The sequence below is a fragment of the Callorhinus ursinus genome, unplaced genomic scaffold (assembly GCF_003265705.2).
Source record: "Callorhinus ursinus isolate GAN/ISIS: 27379988/994484 unplaced genomic scaffold, GSC_fseal_2.0 scaffold70, whole genome shotgun sequence".
In the NCBI taxonomy this organism is placed as follows: domain Eukaryota; kingdom Metazoa; phylum Chordata; class Mammalia; order Carnivora; family Otariidae; genus Callorhinus; species Callorhinus ursinus.
The window spans coordinates 1,836,910-1,862,047 of NW_027397132.1; the positions used below are offsets into that span (position 1 = coordinate 1,836,910).

Here is a 25,138-nt window from a genome sequence, read left to right on the forward strand (position 1 = left end):
GACACGTGTGAGTGCTTTATTAACTCCCTCTGAATCCACTGGCTGGCCTCCAAGAGCCAGAACACTATGTGCAAATGAAGCAGTGAGCTTGATGTGGAGACAGTGTTCAGGGGCAGGGGTCCCAGTTCCCAGCCCGACCTCAGGGCCACCCAGGAGAAAGCCCATCTGTGCAGCCAGGAAAATCCAGTTTGCAAAATAAATTGCACAGCTGTACGCGCAGGTCAGACTCCTCTCAACAATGGTAAGACCCTGTCAGTCAGTGAAAACGTGGTGTCGGGGTGGGAAGCTGATCCATCAGGGTCTTAAACCTGGCCTTGGCTTCCCACCCTTTCCTGGGGGCAGTTCTCAGATCACCAAGGAATGGCCCTGGAGCTTCCTGGAGCTTCCCGGAGCTTCCGGCGGGAGCCCCATCCTCCGTGCTCTGTCCTGATAACTGATCGTGTTAATACTGCGATCAAAAGGACTTCCCAAATTATTCAGTGACTTTAGAAGACCATCCCATTCCTGCCGATGGACATCCAAGGTACTGGCATCACGGGAATCACTAATTCTGTCAGTTTTAAGAAGTGTCAGTCTGTCGTCCTGGAGCAGTTTGCATGAGCCCCAGTTACACCACGTCCACATTCGAGCTGCCTCGGGCCGGGCAGAAGACGGAGCCGGCCCTGTCCGACACCACGCTGTCCAAGGCTTTCATCAGGACATGGGGCATGTGGTCTGTCAACATCTTGGGACCGATGAGTATTTTGCTGAATTGTGATTCGTGTGACCACCTGGCACTGTACTGGGCAGCAGAACGCCAAAACCTGGGAAAGACAGAAGGTGAACTGGCAGAGCGGCCCTTTAGGCTGAAACCTGTGCATTTTCGATCTGTGTGGACTGAGCCCCGTCTGCTCCGTGCCCATGAGGCCTGCACTTACCTCCCTGAAGCACCTTCTTCCTCCAGGTGGATGATCCTGCCGGGAGGGTAGAGAGGGGGGTACTTGGTGGGGGACTCCAAGGGGGAGTCGCTGGAGAAGCTGTAGGTCGGGGACCCGTGCGTCAGCAGGCTCTGCTCCCCCAGAAGCGGCTGCGTCAGGTCTCCCTGGGCGCCCCCGTCCAGCTCCGTCGGAAAGTTATCCGGGCTTCCTCCAAACAGCTCATACCAACACCCGTACAGCAAAATCTGGTACTGGCCAAGAGACCCAAGAAGGCAGCCTGCTCGTTACTCTGTGACGCTTTCACTGTCAACACAGACCTCTGCCCCAGAAGCTCGTGCCGGAGGACGGTGACCCTCAGAGCTCAGACCAACGGTCTTTCTAAATCCTGGATCTCAGGGGCGTGGAGGTCAGTGGCCTAAACTCCTGCGTCTCTTGGGCCATGAAGCCGTATCAAACATGAAGCAATACGTAAAAACCAAATCCTGCCGACGAGCTTTACTCTTTCCCTTCACGACATTTATTAATTTTTAAAACTCGGTGGCGGGGGATAGTTGGGGGTAAGGAGCAGCTTATTTTAAATAAAAAGAATTTGAGTAACAACCATAAAAAATGTCAGAAAACTGGTTAAAGTCACTTCTAAAAACTCTATATCCCCTCCCTGCCTTAGGGGATACATCCCCGAAGAATCATTTTTAAACCTGTCCTTTAAAAAAAAACAAACTTTTCAGTACATCACTGCTATCTTTCTCTAGTGGTCAACGAAAACTTACGTCACCATTTTTAACGACTATAATATTCCACAGTACACACACACTCGTACTTCTTCAACTCTGTTCAGCAGCCTTATTTTCTAAGCTTTGGGACCAAAAGCATCAAAATACTGTTGGTCACAAGACAGGGCTAAGAGAGTATGACAGAAAGCGAATCACATAACTAGAACAGGGATGGTTCTACTGTAGTATTTTCTAACTGTGGCATTTCATGACTGACAGCCGTTTGCTTTCTTCGGCGTCATCTGTAGAAGCACACGAGTCTGTGTGGAGGGTCAGAGAGAGGTTCAGGCGACGGCATCAAATGCCCCGCTCGAAGAGGCTGTGAGTTTACAAACTCTCCTTGGCGCACAGCCTCAAACTCCTTAGACCCTCTTACGGGGCCCCGCAAGTTACCTTGGGCTTGTTACAGTGAGCAATCACTCGCAAGATTCTCTTCTTCAAATCTTCCAGGTTAGTCACACTTAACCTGTTTGTTAGCAAAAGACCAGATTGAGCCTCAGTACTTGGTCTTTCAGCTGCTGCAAGCCCAGATGAAGCATCCAGCTGACTCACCTGGGAATGACATCCTTGCCTAGGACAAGTGACACGATGAAGTTCTTAGAGTATTCATAAAGGGATTTGCTGAAATTTCAGGAAAAAAAAAATTAGTGAAGTTTCAGGATTATATTGCCCACAAAGAACTCCAAAGGGAAATGAAGTAACTTTGCCAGGTCAGTGAGGTAAGTTTTCAGAGTATAAAACTGTTCTCTACCCTTTAAAGGAAAAGAGAAATAAAATGGATACACTCTGATCACAGCAACTCATTTGCCAGATTCTAGTAAAGCCACAACATGCACCAACCAGATCAAGATGGCAGACCGAGCGAGCCTATGCTTGCATCCTTTGACCCAGCGACCCCTGCTCGGAGGAATCTAACAAAGACGCTCGAGACGCAAAAGGCTATTCACTGCAGCTCTTACTGCTTGTCCTAGCAGAGGCTCCAACCCCAAATGTCCATCTGTGGAGAACAGTTCAATTCACAAACCCCGGCCCGCCCGCAGAGTACCGAGTCCTTCACGGCTGCAGTGTGCTCTGGGGGGTGATCCCAGGATGTGTGGTCAAGTCAAAACAAGCAGATGCACAAGGGCATGAAGTGTATGCTACCTTTTATCTAAGAGGGGAAGGGATGCAAAGATAAACATACTTGCTTTCATATATAAATGAGAATAATGGAAAACTAAGTCAAACACTAATGGCTACCTTAGGGACAAGGACAGAAAGGGACATTTCTGAATGTAACTTGTTTATAGAGTTATCTGTGGAACCATGTCATTGGTGTATTTAATTGTAAAAATTAAAACAACAAAAGCAATTCCTAAAATCAAAAGCCAAATGAAACAAATGAACCTAAACAGTGCCATTAACCAAATAAGAATTATTTCAAGTGACTACAACAACAGAAATCCGACTGTACATCCCTAGTGGGAATATCACGTAAGACCAAAACTGCAAAAAAAAAATCTCAAACTGCCTTCAGCAATCATTCTGAAACTGATCCATCAGTCTGTTTTCTAGGACATACAGCCAACAGTGCAGAGGAACGTGTTAAAAGTGACATGGTGAATATGCAGGAGAAATCCAGAATGTGGATTCTCCAGAACTAACCTGGTTTCAGAAATAAAGAGGGAACTGAAATATCTATACATTAAAGGAGAGTTACATAATTTCCATGTGTGTGTGGATCCCTTGTACACATGCTTTTAAATTTGATTTAAAAACAAAAATACAGTTCCAAGACAAACCCACCGCTAAGGGGCGGGGGGGTGGAAGGAACCAGTGGCAAAGGGACACAGGACATCCAATCCAACCTTGTTTGGAATTTAAAGAAATTAACTGTAAAACATTTATGAGATAATGAGAACATGATCAATTATTGGAATTAAATTTTAAGTGCTCTATGCTTTAGAGACACATTAGGGTATTTACAGATGAATGATAGGTCTCAGATTTGCTTCAAGGTACTCCAGCCACGGGGATCTGTGGGAAGTACGGTGGGGTACACTAAGATTGGTCATGTTAACAAATTATTGACGCTGATGAAATGGTGGCTTTTTATACTATTTGGTTTGAATTTTTAATTTTTGTATGAAAATTCCATTATAAGGCAATAGTTTTAACAGATCATAAGCACTGAAGAGAGAATCAGTGAACTAGTAAACAGATCTGAAGAACTATCCAGATCGTAGCACTAAAAGCAAAGAGACAGAGGTATGAACGAGAGTTAGAGATGCGAAACAAGAGCAAGGGGCGTGATGCCTGATGGGAGGCTCTCAAAGTGGGAGAACGGAGAAGAGGCAGTCACGTGTGACTAGGCCTTCACAGATTTGAGAATCTAAAACTTTCAATCGAGAACATTGAAGACCATACACTTCAGATTAAAGCAAGCACCCACATAACCTGGATGCATCTTACTGAGTAAAACAAAATGCAACACAATCCTGCATACTGTAGGATTCCATTTTTATGACCTTCTGAAAAAGGCAAAACTACAGTGACAAAAAAATCCTTGTGCACCTGGGGGTGTGTGTGTGTGTGTGGAAGGGCCGGATGGCAAAGGGACACAGGACATTTTAATGGTGATCCTGTCAGCCCCGAAAGGCAAAAAGACAAAACTGTCATTCATGAAATTATACAGTTTAAAAAAAAATCTGCAGATGAATTATAATTAATAAGCAAATTTAACAAGGCTGTTGGATACAAGATCAAAAGACAAATTTCTATGAGATTAATACATGTCAGCAAAAGATGTGTAAGACTATGGAGAAAATCATTAAAAATTGAAAGATATTCAAGAGTCCCTAAATATCTGAAAACTGACTTCATGTTCAAAGGTGGGAAAACTCAATAATACATCACTTACCTCTCAACTAGAAAATAAAGGCAGTTGAAATAAAAAGTCTAAGCTTTTTGTTTATGGAACTTGCAAAATGATTCTTGGGCTAAGAATAGCCAACAAGGCTTTTTAGCCAAAAAGAACATCACAAAAGTGGAAACTCCACAGCCAATAAATACATGAAAAAAGCCCCAATTTCATTAGCCATCATGGACACGCAAATCAAACCACAATGAAACATCACTGCACACCCATTGCACTGGCAAAAAAGTTTTAAATCTGAGATTAACTGTTGGTGGGAATGTGGGGTGTGGCGAACTCAAATACACTGCGGGCACACGTACGCTGGCGCAGGAGCACGGGTGTGTCACACGCGAAGGGGGGGCATGTGCACACGCGTGCTAGTAATTCCCACCTCGATCTACACCCAGAGGGGGTCAAACAACCGACGTGCCTTAGCAGCGTCACAGACCATTTGTGATCCATGTACGATGAGACAGAACCAGAACGGACAGAATCACGTCTTACAGGTATCAAACAATGGGGAACAAAAAAGGGAAGTCACAGAATAAAATTAAGTACGATTCTAGTTCTGTAAATTTCAAAAAAAAAAAAAAATTTTTTTTTTCAAAGCCAAATTATTATGTGGAGACCTGCATATACGTGGTAAAACTACCTTAAAGCAAAGGAAAAATTTTCACAAAGATCAGGACGGTAACGCTCTGTGGACGGGAGAGGAGAGGATGCTTGGGGAATTTCGAAGGCACTGACTGCTCTTGTTTCTCAACCTGGGTACAGAGTTGTTTTGTTTTGTTTCGTTTTTGAGAGAGAGAGCACGAGCAGAGGGAGAAGCAGACTCCCCACTGAGCAGGGAGCCCCATGTGGGGCTTGACCTGAGCTGAAGGCACATGTTTCACCGACCGAGCCACGCAGGTGCCCTGAGTGTGTATATTTTTAAATCGGCCTTACTGAGGTATACACCGCAGAACCACCCACTCTTACGCGTACAATGAGTTCTGACAAATGCATATAACTGTTTTAACTACCAGCACCATCAAGATAAAGAGCGTTTCCATCGCCCCCAAAAAGCTCCCTGTGTCCCTTGGCAATCAATCCCACCCCCAACCCCAGACAACCACTGGTATGCTTTCTGTCATCATGTACTTCTGTCTTTTCTAGAAGGTCACATAAATGGATTCTTACAATAGGTCTTTTGTGTAGGGCTTTTTTCAGACAGCAAAATGCATCCAAGCTGTATGGATGTTTGTTGCTTAGTTTCAAAAGTATGTTTTATGTTGTTTCACAATTTATAAATTCAGGTATTTTTAAAGTCACTCATGTCTTTTCATATGTACAAGTATATATTTTATTTTATTTATTTTTTTTTATTTTTTTTTTAATTTTTTAATGCTTTTTTTTTAGAGAGAGCACATGAGAGGGGGGAGGGTCAGAGGGAGAAACAGACTCCCTGCTGAGCAGGGAGCCTGATGCGGGACTCGATCCCGGGACTCCAGGATCATGACCTGAGCCGAAGGCAGTCGCTTAACCAACTGAGCCACCCAGGCGCCCAAGTATATATTTTAAAATAGAACTTAGGGGCACCTGGGTGGCTCAGTGAAGTGTCTGCCTCTGGCTCAGGTCATGATCCTGGGGTTCTAGGATAGAGCCCCACATCAGGCTCCCAGCTTAGCCAGGAGCCTGCTTCTCCCTCTCTCTGCGCCTCCCTCCGACTCTTGCACTCTTGCACATGTTGTCTCTCGAATAAATAAGATCTTTAAAAAAAACTTAAAAAGAACTTCTAAAAATTTAAAAAGTACACCAATATTAATATATAACAGATTTACAATGAGAAAAATGAATGTAAATATGCATCAGTACACTAAATAAAAATGCCATAACCAGATGATAGAATACTAAGCAGCTCTATAAAAAACATGTTCTCAAACAATATTTAAGGATATAATGCATACAGATTATGTTAATTTGTAACACACACACACACACACACAGCTGAAAGTAAACAAATAGTTACAATGGTGAATTCTGGGTAGAAGATCTTTGATCTTTCAACCTTTTCATATTTTCCAAAATTTCTATGTTGGATACAAATTTATTTTTTCCTCCCCTTTTCCCTTCTTTTCAGTTGTAGCACAAATTTCGTTTATAATCAGGGCAAAGATTATACAAGATTAAGTATGTTGAGTAAGAAAGGAAAAATGTACTTTTCAAACTTAAAATAATCAGTAAACAAATTCAATAAAGTTGTAGGACACAAATCAAGAGAGACAACTTGGGGAGTCTTGCAGGGTCAGTTCCAGACTGCTGCGGTAAAGCAAATACTGCAGCACAGCGAGGCAAATGAATTGTTTGCTTTCCCAGGTGCGCGTAAGGTACGTTTATACCACACTGAGGTCCGTTAAGTGTGCAATAACGTGTCTAAAAAGCCAATGTACATACTTACATTAACAAATATTTTATTGCTAGAAAATGCCAACCACCATCAGAGCTTTCAGCGAGTCAGTCATAATCACGGGCCCCCCCAGATCAACATAACAAAATACGAAATAATGAAAAAATTTGAAATATTGCCAAGAACTATTAAATGAAACAGAGACACAAAGTGAGCAAATGCTGTTGGAAAAATGGCCCCGACAGACTTGCTTTTAAGGCAGAGTTGCCATGAATCTTCAATTTATTTAAAGAAAAAAAGAAAAGAAAAAGCAGTACTTGCAAAGCACAATGAAACAAGGTATGCCTGTCTGCAGAAATCTGCATAATGAACTATCAGAAAAATAAGACATCAATCCCACTTAACAGTTGCACCAAAAAAATATGAAGGAATAAATTTAGCCAAGGAGGTGGAGACCTGCCCACAGTAAGACGCTGATGAGACAAACTTAAGACACAAATGAATGGAAAGATGTTCCGTGCTCACGGACTGGAATAACGATACCGTTAAAATGTCCAAACCACCCAAAGCAACCCGGAGTCAGTGCAATCCCTATCAAAATTCCAATGGCATTTTTCAAGAAATAGTCGAAATAATCCTAAAGTTTATGTGGAACCACAAAAGGCCCTAAATAGTCAAAGCCATCTTTAGAGGGAAGAACAAAGCTAGAAGCCTCATGCTCCCTGACTTCGAACTAGGTTATAAAGCCACAGTAACCACAACTGTATGGTACTAGCAGAAAAACAGACGCAGAGCCCAGAAATAGACCCATGTAACTGACAACAAAGGAGCCAAGAATATACGATGGGGAAAGGACAGTCTCTTCAATTGATGGTGGTGAGAAAACTGAAGCCACGTGCAAAAGAATGAAGCCATACCCCCAGCTCACGTCACACACACAAAAATTAACTCATGACAGATTAAAGACCTGAATATGAGACCTGAAACCAGAAAACTCCTAGAAGAAAACAGGCAGTAAGCTCCTTGACATTGGTCCTGATGATGATTTTTTAGATTTGACACCAAAAGCAAAGGCTACAAAAGCAAAAATAAACAAGAGGGACTGCATGCAACTGAAAGTTTTCTGCACGGCAAAGGGCACCCCCAACAATAGGAATGGGAAGAAGTGTGCAAATCCTCTGACAAGGGGTTGATACCCAGAATATATAAGGAATTCACACAACCCAACAGCAAAAAACCAGTAAGATGAAAAAAATGGGCGGAGGATCTGAACATTTTCCCCAGAAAGACCCGCACACAACCCACAGGGACGTGAGAAGGTGCGCAACATCACTACTTAGCAGGAAATGCAAATCAAAACCGCGGGGAGATCTCACTGTCACACCTGTTAGAATGGCCAGGATCAAAAACAAAAAGCCCCCCAAGCCCAGAAATGTCAAGTGTGCGTGAGGATGTGGGGAACAGGGAACACTCATGTGCTGCTGGGGAGAAGAGTACGCAGGTTCCTCAAAAAGGGAAAAGTAGAAGTACTGTAGCAACTGGCAATGCCACTTCCGGGTCTGCACCCGAAGGAAATGAAAATACCGACTTGAAGAGCTGTCTGCACGCCCATGTTCACTGCACCATTATCTGCACTAGCCGACGCATGCAAAGCACAACGTAAGCGTCCGTTGGCACGTGAACGGATCAGACAGGGGTGTGTGCACATACGTACACGATGGCCATGAAGCAATGAAAACGGAATAAAGCAGAAGGAAATCTTGCCATTTGTAACAACGTGGATGGACCTTGAGGGCATTATGCTCCACGAAATAAGTCACACAGACTTCTTTATCCTTACGAATACTGTAGGATCTCACTTACATGTGAAATCTAAAAAAAAAAACCCAAAACCCAGCTCACCAATCTAGAGAATGAGGGTTGGTGTTGGCGGCTGCAGAGGTGCGGCTTGTGGGACAGAAGGGAGTCAAAGGGCACAAACTCCCGGTTATAAATATAAAAGTCACAGTCACTGATGGGGACAGAATACACAGCTTGGCAACGCCAGTTCACCTGCTGTGCATCTGAAAGTTGCTAAGAGAAAAAATCTTCAAGGCTCTTACCACAAGAAAAAAAAAAGTGAACCCCGTCACCACGAAAAGTGATAGATACGCTCTTCTGCATCACTTGCAATCACGGCGCCATATGCAAATTCCAAATCGCTGCCTCGTGTACCTGGCGCTGCTGCCAGGCCGTATGCCCACCACACCTCCGTTTACATTAGAAGCTTGGCACCCTCCGCACCGTGTAGGAGAGCAGAGTTCCGCTGACACAGACCTATGAAAGGCTCTCCAGCGTGTCTCCAACCGAACAGGGCCTGAAACAAACCGGTGCCGCGGACGCGCGAGCAGAATGACATCACAGAGGCGAGAGCAGCGCGGCGCGCGTGCCCCCGGCCCACACGCACGTACCTCAGCAGCCCCCTGGGCGGGGAGAAGGCGTAGCAGCGGATCTGCGGGTACGAGCTCCGGAGCATGATGGCCAGCAGGGCCGCGGCGCCCGCCCCCAGGCTGTGCCCCACCACCACCAGCCGGTACTCCTGCAGGCCAACAGAGAATGCGGCACCGTGAGGGCAAAGGAGCAAACTGTGGACACGTGACAGACAATGAGAGAAAAGACAAATTAGAATCTCACGGGAGCAATGCTGAATGCTTGGCTCAAAATCCCATCGTTGACGAGGCGCTGGTAAACGTATCTGGCGGCTTGAGAAATCCCCTAAAAATGCAGACAAGAGAAGGCGGCTGTTGGTCATAGGACGAGGGAGGTTCTGTCCCATGACAGGGGTACGCCGTGCATGCTTCTGCGTCTCCCCAAAGCCGAGGTGAGCATCAGGGGATCGGCGGCCGCAGCTACTGCGCCCCGCCATGCTCCTGGTCCCCGGCACAGGGTTGGGCGTGGAGCGGGTGCTCCGGGACTAGTGCCGGGGATGAAGGAATGGGTGACATCCACACCTTTCCAGCCAGCAGATCTTTCTGTGGCTTTTCTGTAGCCACACGGTATTTTGCTGTATGCACAGACCACAGTTTACTTCAGCCAAGTCCCGATGGCCGGTCCCATTTAGATGATAAATGACTGATCTTTTAACAAGACGTTAAAACGTAAGGTTCTGAATTGGTGGTAACTGATTAAGCATCCGGTTTCTGCAGCGGCAAAACGAGGACCACTGGAAGCTGAGTTCTAGGGAGGTTAGGTTTTAATTTCAGAGAATAAATAAAACATAAAACCTAACAAATACAGCTGCCCTGAGAACCAGGCTTCCTGAAAGTGAAGCCATCTGCACGGAGGACAGAGCACCCTGTGGACGAGATGGGCCTGTCTTCTCTCCCAGCACCGAGCGGGAGCGATCCTGGGCCGAGATGGGAGACTCATGGCTGCCTCAAAAACTCCTGCCAATTCCCGAGTCAGTCACTACCGCGGTCCATGGGAGAAGGCTGATCCTGGCCACATCCAGAAGAAGCTAAGAGGAGGTCTGACGTGTTTACCGTCTGGGAAGAGCACCTCTTGCCGGACCACCGCGCTTCCCGGCCTCCCCTGCGGCCGGCTGTGCAGCCACCTCCCACCCGCCGCGGGGACCGACCACATGTCCGCCTCGGGACAGCTGAAGCCAAAAGGGACCTGGACACAGCAGCCGTGGCGGAGGCCCTGGCCTGCATCCCACACACAGACAGCCCCCCCCGCCACCCGGAAAGGCCAAGACTGCGTTCAGCGGCACAGCTTCGAACTCCGGACTGCTCTGGCCGGGGTCAGAGGCGGAGAACAGCTCTGCCCTCAGGTCCGCCGCCACCACTACCACCGCCTTCCCGGCCCGAGGGAGCTGGCCCCCGTGGGAACCCGGCTGGAGGAGGCCAGGCCCAGCGCGCACCTGGTGCACGCACAAAGCCTCGACCTGCGGGCTGATTCTAGGAACACAGCCGCAGCCCAGGCCACAGGATCCTGCCGGGTATTGTGTGGTTGGCGAGTTGACGTGTCGCTGTAAGAAAGTAGAACATTTCTCTTTGTTTTTCTTCACACGTGCCCAGTAGTGACACTGGAGTCTTCGGTGACTTGAGGCCCAAAAAGACAGTTAAGGGTTAAAGGGGAAAATTCAGATTCCCAGGACTGTCCCACTTCTAACTGGTGGCAGAACGAAAGCCTCCAGTCTGGCTCCAGTCCGGCCCCGTCCTGAAAACCGTCCAGGTGGGACCCCGGGGCTCCATCAGCTACACTCTGGCTCTGACACACGTTTTTATAAAGATTACATATTTTACTTAAAAAACGATCACCACAGAAGTAATACGGGTTTTGGTTAAAAAACAAAGTATATAAAAACAGCACAGGCCCACTGCCCTCCACCCCAACATCCCTCTCCCCGGAAGGAGCTGCTGGAACCTCTGGGATCGAATCATTCCTTCAAATGTGCAAACGCTCTGCTCTGCAGCCTGATTCATCATCCGGGAGACGTGAGCCCAAACCACAGTGAGATACTGCCGCGCGCCCACTGGCACGTCCGGCTGGAAGCACCAAAACCCAGAACGTAAGCGGCGACGAGCACATGCAGAACAAGGGCCTGGCCACTCGCTGGTGGGATGTGAGATGGTGTAGCTGCACTGGAACACAGCCCGGTGGTCCCTCAAAACGCTAAACGCGGCAAACACCACCAGACACGCAACCCCACTTCTGGGCAGGTTCCCTAAAGCATGGGAAGGAGGGACTCGAACAGCTGTCTGTCCATCCCTGTTCTCAGCAACAGCGCTGACAGCAGCCAACGCCTGGGCGTGACCCCCACGTCCATCCGCAGACGAACGGATCAAGCAGAGGTGGTCCCTGCACACAGCGGGGTGTCGCTCAGCCAGAACGGGAAGGGGGCCTCTGACACATGCTACCACCTGCATGCACCTCGAGGACACTGTGCTCGGTGAAAGGACAAATAGCTGCATGACTCCACCTCTGGGGGGTCCCAAGAACGAGCGCCCTGGGGGGCACTGGGTTACCAGGGGCTGGGGGTGGGGTGGGGGCGGGGCCATCACTCACGGATACGGAGTTTATGTTTGGGGTGATGAGAAGGTACAGAGCCTCCTGCGTGTCTCCGCCGCCACCGAATCAGATACTTACAAAGGGAAAGGGTTGCAGTGATAAACATCACGTCACATAATTAAAACCCTTTTAAAAAACAAGTCCACCCGAGGCAGGCCGTTTCTGTCCCGCACAGTAAGACTGAAAGGAGAACCTTGTGTTGTTGACACCAGCGGAGGGAGCCGGCCGGGCCACAGGGAAGTGCTGGGGGCGCCTGCTGCTGGGGGGTGGGGGTGGGGTGGGGATGTGGGAGGGGCTCCCGGGTGGGGGGGCCTGTACTCAGCTGAAGCTGCTCTTCTCCACAATATAGGACTTCGGTCAAGGGAAGAGCGTTCGACTGGGGTTCAAATGCCAACTGACACTATTGAATAACTGTGTGGCCTCTGGCAAGTCCCTCGATGGTTCTGAACCTGCTCCTTTCTCTTAAAAAACCAAAGCAACCTCATGAGGTTGTCATGAGAATTTCTACGAGAAGAATGGAAAGCACTTACTTTGCACAGCACTTGGCACCTGGTGGCTATCTGCTGTGTGGTTTTAGCATTCCCGGGAGAGAGTCAGAGTTGGAAAAATCCTGACCCCTTTAAGCTTCACCTTAATGGAACATTCCTGAACACACACCCCAGGGCTTGTACCTTGTGTGCCGAACAGTCTTGCACCCCACACTCTAAGTTGAGGGTCTCATTCTCCGCTGACAGGTCCGTGAGGATGTCCTACAAAGAGCGCATTGGAAGAGACCGTCGGGACGAGCTGCGCACAGCGGCCAGGGGGCAGGTCCCTCTGAAGGACCGCGGAGCGCTCCGGTCTCCTGGGTCAGACTGCTGAGGACTGAACCTGACACCTGACCTTGGGGGGGAAACCCAGGCGGCTAGGAAGCTCCTGAGGGACCCACGGTCGGCAGGGAGGGGGTGTGGGACGTGGCTAAGACACACCTGCTGCCTTCCCTCACTGCACACCTCTTCTAAGTACCCATGAAGCACAGAGCCCTGTAGCTGGGTTCTGAACAAAGCATGCTTCCTGTCCTCAGGGGGCTATCAACAGCTCACTGAAAGCTAAGGGAGGGTAAGAGATGCATCAGAGGGGAGAGGGGTGTGTACTGCAGGGCGGAGATGGGGGTGGGCTTCCTGGAGGAGGTGGCACCTGAGCCAAAGACTAAAGGGAAAACTTGCTTTCAGGGAACAGAGAGAGGTGGGCAACCCCACCTAAGGGGCCAGCAGGACCCGAGGCAGAGCGTCTGAGCACAGGAAGGAGACACAGGGCCAGGCACATGGGTGCTCAGAGGGGCCGCGGGCAGAGCCCGAGAGGCAGGTGCGTCCCCAGGACCCAGTACAGTTAACCCGCTGTGGATGGGACTCCATAGTAATACCCTGCAAAGCTCAAGGGGACTGCGGCCCATTGGAGAACCACCAGCAGGCTGAGCTCGGGGCGGGAACCAGAAAGGCAGGCTGGGGTCAGGTCACAAAGCATCAACGGAGCTGTGATAAGACACGTAAATTTTCTGTTAAAAAGTAATGGAGGGGGGCACTTGGGTGGCTCAGTTGGTTAAGCGTCTGCCTTCAGCTCGGGTCATGATCCCAGGGTCCTGGGATCGAGCCCCGCATCGGGCTCCCTGCTCGGCGGGAAGCCTGCTTCTCCCTCTCCCGCTCCCCCTGCTTGTGTTCCCTCTCTCGCTGTGTCTCTGTCAAATAAAAATAAAATCTTTAAAAAAAACCCCAAAAACTAATGGGGTGAGGTGCCTGGGTGGCTCAGTCGGTTAAGCATCTGACTCTTGATTTCGGCTCAGGTCAGAATCTCAGGGTTGTGAGACTGAGCCCCGTGGCGGGCTTCGGAGTGGGTGAGAAGGCTGCTTAAAATTCCCTCTCTTTGCCCTCTGCCCCTCCCCCCGCTCACACGTTCTCTCTCTCAAAAATAAATAAAATCTTAAAAAAAAAAAGTAATGGGGGGGGCCGAGGGAGGTTTCTAAGAAGCACTGATAACATCTGATCCATGTTCTAGAAAGAGTTCTCTGTGGACGGTGTGAGGACTGACTGGAAAGAAAAGAGACCAGAGACAGGGACCAAGGTAGAAAACTGCTTCCCAGGCCCGGGATGGGGGATGGGGCCACAATGGGGGCCGCGGGGGCCATAAATGGACAGACAGCCGGAGGGACCGGGCCGGAAGCCAGGAGAGAAAGCGAGGATAACTCCACGGTGCCTTCAGGGGCTAGCTGAGGGATGCTGCAGAATTACTAGAAACGGGGGCCAGAGAAGGTGAGGTGTGTGCTTTCCTCGGTGCCCCGGGCAGAGCCCTGGGCAGGTGCAAAGTCCCCGCCAACACCCCGAGCGGCAGGCCCTGCCCTGCAGGGCGCCGAGGGCCCACACTGTGGTGTCTCGCTACACTTTCTGGGTCAGCGGGGAAGTGAGGACCAGGAAATGAGATGCAGCAAGGGCCAAGAACAGACCAGAGAGCACGACACGGAAGGAGGGCAGCGGCTGCCCACTCCTCTGCACGGGGCCGAGAAGGGCGTACAGACAGACACGGCAGGCCCCGCGCCCCTGAGAGTCAGGCGGGCGCCTCTGGAGGAAGTCCTCCAGCGGGGAACCCGAGCCTGCTGGTCTTTTTTTTTTTTTTTTTTAAAGGTTGGGTGGTTGGTTTCTTGTTTTTTTTTTTTTTTTTAATTTTTTTTTTATTTATTGATGGGGGAGGGACGGGGGGGGGAGGGAGAGAAGCAGAGGGAGAAGCAGGCTCCCAAGGAGCAGGGAGCCCGATGTGGGACCCGATCCCAGGACCCCGGGACCACGACCTGAGCCGAAGGCAGACGCCTAACCATCCGAGCCACCCAGGCGCCCTGCTGGTCTGTTTTTGACACTTCTCGGTGAAAAGGAAACGACTCCCTCCATTTCTCCAAAGGCAGCATTTCACAGCCCTGGGTCTGCTTCTGCACTTTCTATCCCGGTGTTTCTGGCTACACCTGCTGCTCTAACCAATGAGCGCTCTACCCTCCGTTCCAGCAAAGGCGGGTCTCCTGGCACCTGTGGCTTGCTGTTCGCCCCACCCCTCGTCCCCGGACCTCGAGCATCAGGCCCCTTACCTGCAGAGACATGGTTCCTCTCACGGCTACCACGACAGATTCTTTCCTGTGGTCCAGAGCCACTAAAAACGGAAGCTCGTAGACCTGAGGGCGAGGGAAAGCATGAGTTCTCAACAGTGAGAGCATGCAGCTACGGGGCCGAGTTCGGCCGGCCCGGCGGCAGTGGGGCTGGGCTGCTCTACCACAGAAGGTGGGCTGCGTAAGAATCCAGGATGTATCTCTACAAAGATTTCCGACTCCATCTTGTGTTAAGCCCATGTGGGCTTCAGGGGGCCTGGGAGCCCCCTGAAACAGCATGCAAACCGTGTGTGTGTGTGTGTGTGTGTGCACGTGCGTGCGTCTATGCTCATTGTCCTTGGGGAGATAATTTATAACTTCCATCACACTCTCAAAGGACCCTGCGACCCCAGAGCAGTGACGAGGCACCGCTGTACCGACCTTGTCATGAAAGCTTATGTGAATGAAGTCCCTGTACTGCAGGCCCGTCGTGTGCAGGATGGAGCCGAAGTGACAGTGGAGCTGGTCTCCTCCGACCAAGTCATATTCTGTCGTCCTGCTTCGACAACTAAACACACAGGCAAACGTGTCAGTTATGGTACTGACCGGGGAACATCAAGCTCACCCCCCGCTTCCCCAACAACCATGAGCACCGAGCTCACAACATTCAGCCCTTCCTCTGGCTCCCGTATAACGGCCTTTACTATTTCCGGGCACACCTCTCACTAGAGTTCTGACTTCTGAGGTCGTATTAATGTTTTACATATTCAAAAAATAAATCATATTAAGAACGGGAAAGACTCTAAAATCTCCAGGAATGGGACAAACTGGCATCTTGTTTCCTCCTATGATGGACCAAGAAGGGCAGGACATACCTCCCGAGGAATTCCTGCCAAAAATGTGTACTTGACTCCAACCCAGAAGAAACCATCAGACAAATACAAACTGAGGGCCATTCACAAAATACGTAGACTACCGTGCAAGGCAATGTCACTAGCACACAAGACAGAAAATACCATGAACTGTTCCAGACAGACAGCCAAGCGCTATGCGTGAGCCTCACGTGGAGGAAACCTTGCTCTGAAGGCTCCTACTGGGACAAATGGGAAACTGTGACCAAAACCTAAGGGAGCTACTGCGTAACGTGAGATGTGCTGGCGCAGGGCGTGCGGAGTATGTAAAAGGAGGCCCTCGATCTCAGGAAACGCGGGCGGGGGCGTGCCCTCTACGCGGGAAGCCAGGCAGGAAGCCATGATGAAGCAGAACAGCTCCGGATAAGCGATCCATGGGCCTTCTCGGTACCGCACTCACAGTTTTGATATATTTCAAAACAGAACGTTTTTGGGAAAGGGGAAACGGGATTATTTTTAGAAACTACAGTGGGGCACCGTCGGAGTGACGGGTGAAAGGCGGGTGGGGGCCCAGGCGCGCCTACCTACCAGTCCCCGCCAATCTTGCAGAGCCCGGTGAAGGGGTTCTGATAGATGTAGAGAGGCCACCCATAGGCCGCTGCTGCAAACTGCATGTAATGGTGACAGTTGGCTAACTCGGCGTCCAGATCAGCTTCCTGAAGAGAAGAAAAACAGCTTTTTGTTTCAGGGAACGCATTGCGGACGAGACCAACTCACGAAGATCATAAACCTGAACTCGAACTCCTGATGCCTTTCTTTCCTCACGGAACAGACCTCAGCAGACTTCCACAGGGGAAACTCGTCTTTAAACATGGACTAAAACAAACCCCTCACTTTACAGGAATGCCGCAAGTACGGTGGAAATGAACAGCAGGAATCCCTGCTGACTTTTGGGGCCCCTGCTGGAACGAGCCAGGGACTGAGTCGGAAGCGCATGAGGACAAGCGGAGCGCCAGGTCCCTGCAGCAGCAGAGCCGGAAGGCCCGGGCACCTGCGTGAGGGGCAGAGAAATCCATCCACCCGCGTGCAACCTTCTCCTTCAGAAGCCTGAACAGCTGTGGCAGGAAAACTCCTCCAGCAAAACCCAACTGTTCTGCTCCCTCGTTCCAGAGAAGAGAGCAAACATGCCCACAGGGAATCAGGCCCATCCTTCAGCCAATTTCCTAAAAGAGAATGCTTTAAAAATACAATGGAGGAGGGGCGCCTGGGTGGCTCAGTCGGTTAAGCGTCTGCCTTCGGCTCAGGTCATGATCCCAGGGTCATGGGATCGAGCCCTGCATCAGGCTCCATGGTCCGTGGAGAGCCTGCTTCTCCCTCTCCCTCCCGCTCTGCCTATCTGTGCTCTCTATGTCTCTGTCAAATAAATAAATAAAATCTTAAAAAAAAAACAACCCCCACAATGGAGGGTGAAGCGGCCAGGAATGGGCTCCCTCTACCTGAGGGACCACAACTAGCAAAAGCCACACATCAGATTCCAAGCCAACTGTCCTGAAATTGTTGCTGGCCAGTCTATTTTGTTTTTTGAAGATGTATTAATAGGAGTAAATGTCAAAATTGTACAAGCCACCAGAAAGACACTTACCTGGGGGCGCCCCGGGGAATGGCCGATCACCCCGTCCAGCTCCTGGCCATTCCTGATACTGTCCTGTTGCTGATGGAGAAGGGTGAGGCCCGCTGCTATGTCGCTGGGCACCAGGTCTGTGTCCTGGATGTGAACAGTGGCTTGTCATAAACTCAGCAGGGATGGCCCATGAGTTCCTTTTTAAAAATCCAGTTTTTTTACAGTTCATACGCACTCACACACAGATATGTGTAAAGAGATTCCTTAAGAGTATTTTCCTTTCAAGAGTCCTTCTATATGTGAGCTGGATGATTTTTACTATCCTGCCCTCAGACAAATCCACTAGAGAACACAGAAATGTTGCTGAGCTTTTATTTTCAAATTTCATTTCAAGTAACTTAACTGACTTCACAGGTTTTGTATAGTTGGGAGCAGATGGCTAAGTAAGTTCACCATCTTTGCAGTAATGGCCAATTTTAGCCCAAGGTTAGCCTCTTGCTCAAGATACCCTGGTTTTGTTCAAAGAGTCCCTAGTAGAGATTTAAGAGACTGAACTTAGAATCACTGGCTACAGCAAGCCTCCAGAAGAACCTCAAACTAGGACAGCAACAGAGGGCGTCTCCTGTGCCTGCCTTCCTCCTTCTCTTTCAGGCAGGACTCCTCGGCTGCCTCCAGGCACTTCTGGTCCACAGGCACGGACCAGGCACTGGCCACTCGGCCTCTGAGCCAGCGGTTCTCCCAACTGTCTTAAGACCAGACTGAAGCACTCCTTGAAGGTTACTTTAAGGAGACACACTTCTCCAGCCCCTCCACGGAGGCTGTTGCGGCCACTGCTACCAGCCTACAGGGCCAGCCCTGGGCCCTGCAGACGCAGACACTGCACAGAGCAAGGAGAGACCGGCAGCCGTGCAGGACGTCATGAGAACGCCTCTCCCTTACCTGGTCTCAGTGCTGAACACAACAGTTTACCAGAGAACATTACAGGAAAACGCTGGATGTGAAAGGAAAACGAGTATTTCCAAATCACTGAAGAAACTGCTCTAGAACGAAGATGCCTTCCTACATTGTAATAACATATTCAAACTCTCCTCCAAAAGCAGAATAATCTATCATTTTTATCATGCTATAAAATAGTAAACAAGGTCTGATACCACCCTGGATGCACGACACTGCCCATACCTGGTGCCTGCAGAGGACCAGCTGGATGGAGGACAGACGATTCAGACAACTGGCAAATCATCCCCAAAATATGCAGGTTCCATCATTTAGCTCCTTAAAAATGAACTAAAGGGCACCTGGGTGGCTCAGATGGTTAAGCGTCTGCCTTCGGCTCAGATCATGATCCCAGGGTCCTGGGATCGAGTCCCGCATCAGGCTCCCTGCTCCTTGGGAGCCTGCTTCTCCCTCTGCCTCTCTCTCTGTCTCTCATGAATAAATAAATAAAAAGTTTAAAAAAAAAATGAACTAAAAATCCTGACAGTGTAACAAACAGGTGGCAACACCAGGACACAGAGACCAGAGAGACGGGGTCTGCAAGCGCAGGGTCCTGGGTTAACGCCCCAGTCTCCCCCCGACTCTGTCACACCACAGACCACACGTGGGCAAGAGCTCTTTGACGTGAACAGGGAGATCAGCTCCAAACAGAGTATTCATCTTTTTTTTTTTTTCCCAGAGTATTCATCTTAACATAAGAGACATTTACTTAGGAGAAAGAGACGAAAGCAGACCCCCTTCAGCTTACTGAAAAGTAGGTTGAGAAAAGCTCTGCCGTACTCGAAAAAGCAACTCGAGTATGGTCGTCTTTCCCGACGCAACAGCACAGGAACTTGATTCTGGTTTCCCACACGCTGGTAGCTGCTGTCTTGAGGCTGTTAAGTAGCTGGCTCGAATCATGACTATCCAGGTGGTTGGGGCCAGAGGAGGGATATGGAGCCATTTTCCCCCCGAGTGGGTCAAAGACGATGATGATGGTGACCACGGTGGAGACGATGATAATCCAGCTGCAAAACAGGGAGAGAAGGCGTGATGACCCTGGTCCCACATCCAGATGCGGATCTCCCAGAACCAGGTTGAGGTGAGCAACTTGTTTCTTCTAGAAAGTTTTTTTTTTTTTAAGATTTTATTTATTTATTTGTCAGAGAGAAAGAGTACAAGCAGGGGGAGCGGCAGGCAGAGGAGAGGGAAAAGCAGGCGTCCCACCAAGCAGGGAGCCTGATGCAGGACTCGATCTCAGGACCCTGAGATCATGACCTGAGCTGAAGGCAGATGCTTAACCAACTGAGCCATGCAGGTGTCCCTAGAAAGTTCTTTATGAGCCTGTGGCTGACCCACGCCCCACAAAAATCAGAGCCTTAGAAGTGAAGATCACAAAAGAAAAAAGGAGATGCCTGGTAGGCAGAGTTGCAGCCTGGGCACAGAAGTAGCTGGAACCTGTTCTCCATGGTCCACTGGCCATGACCTAGGCCCTTAATTCCTCAGTGCCTCGGGGTTCTTCTCAGTAAAACCGAAAGAACTGTGCCACATCGTGGGAAACTCTGATGGGTCTTTCATTCATACGTGTGAGGCACAACATGCCAGACACTGTGGTTCCTGGATACGTGTGCCACGGGAAGACACACCTCTGCGAAGGGGCTCTGCTGCCCATGCGTGTGCAGCATGGGCAGGGCGACATCAGCACAAGTCTCCAGATTGTTCCTAAGACTGTGAGCCTGGAAACTGTGAAAACCCGATCCCGTGCATTAGTCCCTGTCACGATTCCTGACACCATGTTTCTTCTCATCCTGCCTTTAGTTTTTGCCCTTGAATTGGTCTTTGGGTTTTCTTCCTTCTTAAAACAGAAGGGATAGAGGGGCGCCTGGGTGGCTCAGTTGGTTAAGCAGCTGCCTTCGGCTCAGGTCGTGATCCCAGGGTCCTGGGATCGAGCCCCACATCGGGCTCCCTACTCGGCGGGGAGCCTGCTTCTCCCTCTCCCACTCCCCCTGCTTGTGTTCCCTCTCTCGCTGTGTCTCTCTCTGTCAAATAAATAAATAAAATCTTTAAAAAAACAAAACAAAACAAAACAAAAAAAAAACAGAAGGGATAGAATGCAGAAGACTGAGAACCAGCAAGAAAGAAAATGGTATCAATAAATGCGTTAACGGGAGATGAATTGTTTCTTATATATAAACGCATGTCTCTCAATTTTTATGATTTACTCAAAAAGGTCCAACTTCTAATAATTTTAGGAAGCCTGCATGACTTGGGGCTATCTGCAGTGCCTCAGAAAGGTCTGCTTCCTTACATCTCAAATGCATCCGAGACAAGGAACCGAAAAAGACAAAGACCTCACCTGATGATGACGGTGGCAATGATGCCACTCACCACTGTCCTGTCACACTGCACGTCATCTGCTATCCAGGCAGCCCCCAGAGAAGCCCAGACCATCTCCGGAAGAAAGAGCGCGAGGCGGAAGTAAAGCAGTTTGGACATAGATTTCCGTGGTCCGGGATTACAGATGGTTCCTGAAACACAGAAGATACTCAACCCGGGCACCTGGCTTCCTCAGAGACTTGCTTTCCACAGAAACAGAGCGCGGAGAGCATCTGTGAGTACTGTAGGCGCGCCTGGTGGTTTCTACTCATAACTGGAAACCAAGGCCCAAGGGAGGGGTGGAGACAGGACAAAAAGCCTCAGATTCATTTCCTAGACTTACTAGGGTTTCAAGATACTTCAGGGTTCAAACTGGGATGACCATCTAATCACTGTCCAAATTGGGACACTTCTGAGAGAGGAAGGGGGTGCTATTAAAAATTATGCTGGGACAACACACAGCACAAAACAGAGCTGTCCCAGGCCAACAGGGATACACGGTCACCTGAGTTCTAGGACATAACTCCACCATCTGGTGAGACCTATGGCGTTCAGGCACCATGTGAAACACTCTATACCCATTATTCTGTAATCCTCACGACTCCGAAGATAGTCACCATCCCATTTTACAAATGAGGAAACTGAGGCTAACTGGGCTTAGTAACTACTTTCTAAAACCTAACCCAGAGGGTGCATGATGGGCGGTAGGGTTGATTAAGTGTCTGACCCTGGATTTCAGCTCAGGTCGTGAGATCGAGCCCTGCGTCCGGCTCTGTGCTCAGCGGGGTGTCTGCCTGAGATTCTCTCTCTCCCCCTCTCTCTGCCCCTCCCCCGGCACTCTCTCTCTCAAATCAATAAATAAATAAAATCTTAACGACAACAAAAAACCCCACAATCCAGGTCTGCCATAGTCCCGGCTCTCCGCCTCCCCAACGTCTGCACTCTTGGGAAGTGAACAATTCTGACGCGTGAGAACGCTTGAAGAAACCTAACATGCAGACACAACCTTTTCACCGTGTGTCTCAAACAAACCCAAGTATCTCACTGAGATCTGTGTGCTTTAATTCCTGATGTAAAACATCAACTCTCTCCGTCTGTGAAAAAGCTGTGATAAATACTAATTGAAGCAACATAAAAATGCCACATGGTTAAAACAAAAACAGCGAAAAGAACCCCAAAACCCAAAACAGTGAGTGAAGACATTTCTAAGATGTAAAGAATGATTTGGTGAGGAAACAGCTTTTATGTTCCAAAAATCACCTTCCATTAAAATGGATTACTTAGGGGCGCCTGGGTGGCTCAGTCGTTAAGCGTCTGCCTTCGGCTCAGGTCATGATCCCAGGGTCCTGGGATCGAGCCCCGCATCAGGCGCCCTGCTCCACGGGGAAGCCTGCTTCTCCCTCTCCCACTCCCCCTGCTTGTGTTCCCTCTCTCGCTGTGTCTTTCTCTGTCAAATAAATAAAATCTTAAAAAAAAAAAAAAGGAATGGATTACTTAAGAGTCACGTTTTAAAATGTTAAGACACTCTCCAGTTTCATGTTTGGCACAAAGACAAAATACAAGGTAACCAAAACACCACTCTCTCTCTGAGGGACAGTGAGTGCAGACATAAAAACCCGGCGCTATCTGGAGCCTGCTGCTAACAACAGCCGATCACCCGCAAAACAGGCAACCCGACCCGGGCGGGCGCCGTGAACACCGACAGCACTTGGGCCCAACGCTCCAGGAATGGGATAAAGTCGGAAATTAGGAAGCACAAGACGGAGTTCTAAGATTCCAAAAAGAAATCAAGATACTGAAAAAAACCTCCTTTATATAGTCATACCTGCCAACGAAAACATTGTCATTTACTTAGATAAGAGATTTTCCTCTCAAGGCAAAGAGGGGACCGGCGTGCACCCAGATGCTCCAGGGGGCGCGGTGACACTGAGAACCCAGAACTGACGAGCTGGACGGAATGTCCTCAGTGCAGCCCGGGTCTTCATCAGGCAGAACCATTTGGCCAGAGACCACAAAAGGCAGGCCTGCGTCACAGAATCTTTGGTTCAACACCCCTACACACTGCAGCAATCTTCCCCGGCGTGAGATGAGCAATGAACTCCTAATACAAACACAGAGGTGATGCAAGGAAACATCCCAGAATCACGATCAAACCCAGCGAATGGCACACCCTGGAGGTTGAGGGTGTTGTGCCAGGAAAACGTGGTAGTCATGAGGCTGGACCTTCCCCTAATTAAACCTCCTACATGGTAGGAACAGTAGGATTTCACCAGGGAGGTTCGCAAATCAAAACTAGAAACTGCCACAATATCAAGATTCTTCCCAACTATGCTACACTGATGACCAAGAAAAAGAGCAGAGGTAATTACACAAGCATCAGTGTCTGGGGTAAAGATGACTGACCCCCACTGGTCCCAAACGTGTGCAGCCTCTGGTGTTTCTTTTAGAGAGTAATACCAGCGCAAAGCTACAAAAACATGGACTTTCTGCATAAGTGACAGGTTAATTACTGAGATGCCTTACGGAACAAAAGGGGCAACAGAAATCATCCATGGATCAAGAATAAAACTAACAAGGACGCCTGGGTGCCTCAGTCAGTTAAGCATCCGACTCTTGATTTCAGCTCAGATCATGATCTCGGGGTTGGCACTTAAACTAACATAATTTATAAAATATTGTTTTTAGTTCAGTTGTGGTATCTCTAGCCACAAGTAACGAAAGTTTAAAAACGGGAAGGACCTGGGACCGCCCTGACTTCGGGGACTGGAAATGCAGAGCTGGCACAGGCGTCACGGCTCTCCGGCCCCCCCACAGCTCTGCCCTCCTCTGTGTCGGCTCATCCTGGCAGTGAGCGGAGATACGGCAGGAACTCAGCAGCTCCTCCCTCCAAAGAATCACCCAGACTGAAAACAGCCTATTGCTTCTGGATCTTTCCTAGAGGAGCAAGGAAAGACTCCCCAGAATTTTCCAGAAAACTCCTGAGTTTCACTGGCTCAAACTGGGTCACACGTCCATTCCAGAACCAGTCACTGACACATGAGGATCATTCCTGAGCTGGGTGGAGAGTTGGCTTCTCTGACGCACTTACTTCATATGTGAGGGATGGGGGATGTCCCAAATAAAACTGGGTTCTGTTTGGAAGAGGCTGCTGGACAGGCAACCCACCCATAACACAAACAACTGGCACATGACGCCTAACACGTACACCGTCAGATGTTTTCTGAGCTCTGACCGTGAGTGTGAGATGGGGCAGGCCTTAGCAAGTGCTTACAATGGGGAGCCTCAGTGAACATGGCCATCCATCACGGCGTACATGCCCTGACACCACCAAAAATACCTGAAGCAAACCATTTAAGGGAAAAAAAGCTTACATTCCTGCTTCAGATCTGAACCCACTATTATAGCGGCATACTGGGTCTCCTAACCAGAACAGGACATGAACAGAAAAGGCCAATAAATGACATGATACCACAGCTGAAGGGACACCAACCAAAGACTCCATGGTGCTGGGGCGCCTGGCTGGCTCAGTTGGTTAAGCATCTGACTCTTGGTTTCGGCTCAGGTCATGATCTCAGGGTCACGAGATCAACCCCTGCATCAGGCTCCATGCTCAGTGCAGAGTTTGCTTGAGATTTTCTCTCTCCCTCTGCACCCCCCACCCCATTCTCTAAAAAACACCACCATCACAACACCAAAACCACAACTCCACAGTGCTAAAGCCACACAGAGGGCACTGACACAGATCACAAAACTGGGACCTTCTTTGCTCAAGACAATTCATGCATGCATTCATGTTTTCAGGGGCATGCTAAATTACACAGAGCTCTCTTTCCATATATTTAACTGGGCACATGCCACACCTCTTGGTCATCTAGAACCCTGTGGTCTTTCTCATGAAACATGTGGCCACTAACATTTCTCTATCACTCCCCATGAGCTATCCCCATCTTTTAAGTTTCAGTTGGTCATTCCACACCGTCAAGATCATGATTCTGCCGCCCAGTGTATCAGCTATTCCCTCCCAGTGCTTTCCCCATCATCTGGAGTATGTGAGCGTGCCTCCTACAACCCCACTCAAGCAATGATGAAATGTGCTGGAGGGCGGCATGCCATTCAGCCCTGCCTCTGACTGCGCAGTTTTTTGTTTTGTTTTTTTTTTTATTTGACAGAGATAGAGACAGCACAAGTAGG

At 49.2% G+C, this 25,138-nt stretch overlaps 1 protein-coding gene across 1 annotated transcript in view; it reads right to left on the reverse strand.

Moving 5' to 3' along the window:
* DAGLB (diacylglycerol lipase beta) overlaps positions 1-25,138 on the reverse strand; it is a 28,535-nt gene continuing 3,397 nt past the window's right edge. The window contains exons 3-15 of the mRNA XM_025863665.2: positions 20,928-21,099; positions 19,341-19,599; positions 17,621-17,743; positions 16,567-16,694; positions 15,569-15,695; positions 15,131-15,214; positions 12,696-12,773; positions 9,646-9,726; positions 9,423-9,550; positions 2,243-2,311; positions 2,084-2,156; positions 918-1,168; positions 1-803 (exon numbers count right to left, since the gene is read on the reverse strand). Coding sequence (XP_025719450.1) covers positions 608-803; positions 918-1,168; positions 2,084-2,156; positions 2,243-2,311; positions 9,423-9,550; positions 9,646-9,726; positions 12,696-12,773; positions 15,131-15,214; positions 15,569-15,695; positions 16,567-16,694; positions 17,621-17,743; positions 19,341-19,599; positions 20,928-21,099 — 1,769 coding nt within the window. The 3' untranslated portion in view covers positions 1-607. The remainder of the gene's footprint in view (positions 804-917; positions 1,169-2,083; positions 2,157-2,242; positions 2,312-9,422; positions 9,551-9,645; positions 9,727-12,695; positions 12,774-15,130; positions 15,215-15,568; positions 15,696-16,566; positions 16,695-17,620; positions 17,744-19,340; positions 19,600-20,927; positions 21,100-25,138) is intronic.